The sequence below is a fragment of the Netta rufina genome (assembly GCF_964035555.1).
Source record: "Netta rufina genome assembly, chromosome: 4".
NCBI lineage: Eukaryota > Metazoa > Chordata > Aves > Anseriformes > Anatidae > Netta > Netta rufina.
The window spans coordinates 53,031,852-53,036,617 of record NC_140127.1 but is presented as its reverse complement, the minus strand read 5'-3'; the positions used below and the strand labels follow the sequence as shown (position 1 = coordinate 53,036,617).

The following is a 4,766-nucleotide window of genomic DNA, read 5'->3' as shown; positions in this document are numbered from 1 at the left end:
AAGAGTATGCTTCGAAGCTAATCCCCAAATACATAGGGTCGCTATTCATAATGACTGTATCAGAATTAGACATAAATTCTCACACTTGACATTATAAAAGCTCTCACCATATTATTTAAGTAAAATTTTTGTTTTTACAAGTGATGAAACCATACATCGAAATAGTGTAAAAGAAAATACATGTTTCTGGAATTACAACATAGACGATAAAATTGGTAAAATAAGGCAAACCAAAGTGTTGGAACAAATCCTGCAGTAGGTTAGACTCAACTGTCCATGATTAGAAGGTTTTGTGCAGTCTTTTAATGGGTGTAGTATGCTGGACTGTCAGAGCAGGACTGTCATATATAATATGAGAAAAGGGAACAAAAAGCTTTTGCAAATATTTACACAACCGGCTGTATACTGGTGCATAGCAGCACCCTGTACTGGCCTGTCCTCTAAAGGACACAGATTTCTACTGATGTCTCATCTAAAGGTTTTTACACTAATTGAGATGAACTTGTATAATTATTTTAACTCATCCTCTCCTATCCTGAGGCCGTGTCAGCGACAGGCTATGTGCATAGTTTAGAATAGCTCTTCAGTATCCCAACAATACGAGCTGATGCCTGAACTCCAGCAAGCTGCGAACAAAAGCAAGATGGGGACCGCTGTCTGCAGTTTTTCCTCTGGAGCAGAGTAGGTTATGTGCAGTGCATTTTTATAGACCAAAACAATTTGCTTTGAAAACGTAGCCGCGCTGTCACGCTATTTCATCTTTTATGATTGCGTGTGTCGACTAGCTATGTACGCTAGCTCTCAAAACCCTTTTTTCAGCTTTAATCATTTATATATTTTCTTTTCAAAATAGCTAACAAAATCAGACCTGGTTATCTTCAAGCTGAGTAGCAGAACAGTCTTTTTATCCATCTTCTTCTCTTTTTGCTTTTATGAAATTTATGATTTGTTGGCATTTGTGAAAAGTCGAGCTTCAGGCATTCCAACTTTTCCCCACATTCAAATATAAATAAAATAATGAGGCTAAAGGCATTAAAGACTACTTGCACCAAAGAAATGTTTGTTCCAAGGAGAAGACCTGGTACACACTAACTCTCCTGTGAGCACACGCTTTTTTCTGAATCACACACTACCAGCTTGTGGTGAATGGTGGTGTTTTAAAACTGTACTGCTGACACAGTTTTGAAGTAGAATACCCCATAAGAAAGATGATGATGCACTTAAGTAGTTGGACCACATATCCTGTGCGTACTTTTTGAATTGTCATAGCTGTATTTTTTAAATACCTCCTCTAATTCCCTTGAGAGCTTGCTTGGGGAATGGAGTAGGGCTTAGATGAAGCATGAAAAGCGAATTTCCAGTGGCTGCCACCCCACCTTTAACTCACGGGGCAGCTTGTTTCCCAGCAGGCAGGAATGAATACCTGCCTCGGCCTCTATCCTGCTTCCCAGAAATGAGCTGAGATGACGAGCGTGTGGCCGTGCGCGCAGGCCAGGAAGCGCCGCCTGTCGCAATGTCTCCTGCAGATCCTCGTCACCCTGCCGAGCACAGAGCTGCCCCACAGCCTCGGCGCCGCCTCTATAAAGCAACGTGCTCCAGCCAGGCCCTCACACATAGTCTGTTGGCCGGGGTGTCGGGTGGGAGGAACGCGGGCACGCCGGCAGCACGGAAGGAGGTAGGAGGCCGCCTTGTTGCAAAATGGAAGAAGGGGAGTTGCCAGCAGCAGTTGTCAGCGCCTGTGCCATGTGCTCTCTAAGCTTGCCCAGAACTCTTCTCTGCTTTCCCTTTGTTTTCCCCCTCTGTGAAGTAAGACGAAGCTCTGAGCGTACTCGAAATGTGCGGTGGTGGGGTTAAGGTGGCAAACCTGGAGAGCGTTACTGTAAGGTGGTGGAGATGCGTCTGGTGGCCCTCATTCATTTCTGTGCAAACAACCCACAGTCCGACTTCTCTGTCCATATGTGACAGAGACAGAAATATATTGCCTGTGTAACGCTAGCAGGAAATTTTGAAATTATCCAGCGATATTTTGTTTTAACCAGTTTTGTTGAGCAGAACTAATTTTCCTTCGGTTTTGTAGTTGGTGAATTTTGTAGCGTTTTGTGTGCAGCCCCGTGTGAGCAGCGAATCTTGCACACAGCCAGTGGGGAAGAGACAAATGCTTTCAAAATAGGAAAATTTGACTGAATGCTGGCAGGAGCTCAAAAGCAATTGCACACTACGAAGAGTTACTCTCAGTTTGTTTTTTCAAGAGACTAAATGTCAGGGCAGCTGCATCTCCTTCAGATGAAATTGTCTGACTGGGGCAACACTGGTGGTGTGGCTTGCTTTGGCTCGTGTTATCTTGCTTGTTGGAAGTGATTTGTAAGAAACATTTTGAACTTTTTTTGGTATTTTCGCTGCGCATCCCACATTTCTTTTGAAAACTGTTAAGGTTCATGTCAGTCAAGATCTGCATCTGAGGTCTTTCCTTGCTCGTTGTTGCAAGCAGTTTGGCATTACTGCTCATTATAGGATTGCTTAAATAGTCAAATCAGTTCATGAAGTGATTTTTTTCTTGTGGATTCCACCTTTAGGGGACAGGGGTATATTTTCAAGGGAATCTGAACTGATGGGTTGGGAGGAATTCAGGATTTTTGCAGTCTTGGTGAAATTCAGAGGCAGGAAATGTCTCACCAAAAGCAAGTCCGTAAGATTGTACCAAGTTAACTTGATTTTATTAGTTCTTTAGAAAACTGGAGGGAAAAACCAGCTGGTCTCAGTGCAGAACAGCAGGGGTGATAGGACTGTTATCCCTGTGAAGCACCAAAAAGGCAGCTACACACGCTGCCGGCTGGGAGGGACGGCAGAGTTCAGCGTCCTCCATGTGGGGTAATCCCCACGGCTGTCCAAGGACGTGTCCAAGGAACTTTATCTTGATGGAAAATAACCTGTTCACTGTGGGTTGCAAATGTTAAATTTTATTTTTACTCTTCCAGAAACATCGCTTGACTCACTGAAGAATTAAAACTGACAGCACCGCAGAGCCGTGTGGGAGAAAAGGGGATTTTAGACTCAAGTGACACAATCAAGTCTTGAGGAGTAAAGACATTTGGATGGGTTCTCACCAAATGGAAGTTATCTAGAGAGCCCCCAAGACCACTGCATCTCCACATCGTGCTTCTGCTGCGCCAAGACAGTGCTCTTGGCCCTGGACGTTAACAAAATGCTGGATTCAATCAAGTGTGTGCTGGTGGGGGACTCTGCGGTGGGGAAAACATCTCTCTTGGTACGTTTCACCTCCGAGACTTTTCCAGATGCCTACAGACCCACTGTGTATGAAAATACCGGAGTGGATGTCTTCATGGATGGAGTACAGATTAGCCTCGGTCTCTGGGACACGTCTGGCAGCGATGCCTTCAAAGGCATTCGCCCCCTCTCCTACCAGCAGGCAGATGTGGTGCTAATGTGCTACTCGGTGGCGAACCACAGCTCCTTCCTAAACCTGAGGAACAAGTGGATCGGCGAGATCCGCAACCACTTGCCCCGCATCCCCGTGCTGGTGGTGGCCACTCAGACTGACCAGCGCGACACGGGGCCCTACCGCTCCTCCTGCATCAGCCCGATGGACGGGAAGCGGCTCGCCCAGGACGTGCGAGCCAAGGGCTACCTGGAGTGCTCTGCCCTCAGCAACCGCGGCGTGCAGCAGGTGTTCGAGTATGCCGTGCGGACAGCAGTCAACCAAGCCAAAAGGCAGAACAGGCGGAAGCTCTTCTCCATTAACGAGTGCAAGATCTTCTGAAGGCCGCCGGCGGTGGTTTCGCCTGCGTTCGTTCTCTCTGTCTTCTCACAGAGACACTGCGGCAGAGATAACGGGGGGTGAACCAAAGGAGGACTCCTGGCAGGACCACAGTGCAGGTGCTCCTGCTAAGACAGATGCGTGCTCTCTCTGATCTGTTCCCCCACCCAACACACACACGAGCACTATCTAAAAATGACGGGTGCAGGGGAATGCAGCCCTGTGCTTGGACTTTGCTGTCCTGGACCGGAGGATTTACGGACCATAGCCGTGCTGATTTTGTTACTGGTGTTCCTCAGTTGGTGGTTTGTTTGCATTTATTTAATGACAAACTTCTGCCTGGATCAGCCTCCCCTTGATATATCTATGTAGAGATTTTTTTTTTTACTCTAAGAACTTAACATATAAAACATGACCGTTGTATATCTATTTAAAAGAGTCTTGTTTTTGCTGTTGTAAAATCCTGACACTTTGTTTTCGTATTTTGGAAATTCTTCCTCATATTTTGGAAGTTCTTCCTCTACCTAACCACAGAAGCAAATCATCCATACAATAAATGGCCTGCAGGCAAGCCGACCACTTCTTACACATGCCTTAGTTACTGCACAACAGTGACTGAGCCCAGCATGTCCAGCGTAGGAGCGATTAAAACGTATTTGATAGATATTTGTTAGTTGTCCCATGGCCTTGTGAGATTTATATTGTTATCATAGTCCTCTTCCTAGGAAAATGGAGACCACCTCAGGTCAAAAACAGGATGAAACAGGAGGAACATAACTCAATTCTTCCTAGACCTGACCTAATTACAACCCCAGAAGGGCTGGCTTGCAGTCAGGGCTTGTTTAGACACATGGGTGGGGTGGCAGAGACAAATCTGTACTATCTTCACCTCTCATGTCTCCGACATAGTTTTGGAGGCAAACGATTTCATTCTCCAGGGATGAAAGGTATTTTTTCACGAGCACTAAAATTCTCACAATATTTTAGTACA

At 45.7% G+C, this 4,766-nt stretch overlaps 1 protein-coding gene across 1 annotated transcript; it reads left to right on the top strand.

The window, feature by feature from the left end:
* Positions 1-3,202: 3,202 nt before the first annotated feature.
* Positions 3,203-3,778, top strand: RHOH (ras homolog family member H; the record flags this gene model as incomplete). Its single annotated transcript, XM_084285862.1, has 1 exon — positions 3,203-3,778. The coding sequence occupies one exon, from the start codon at positions 3,203-3,205 to the stop codon at positions 3,776-3,778; it is 576 nt and encodes a 191-aa protein (XP_084141988.1).
* Between the last annotated feature and the right edge of the window lie 988 nt (positions 3,779-4,766).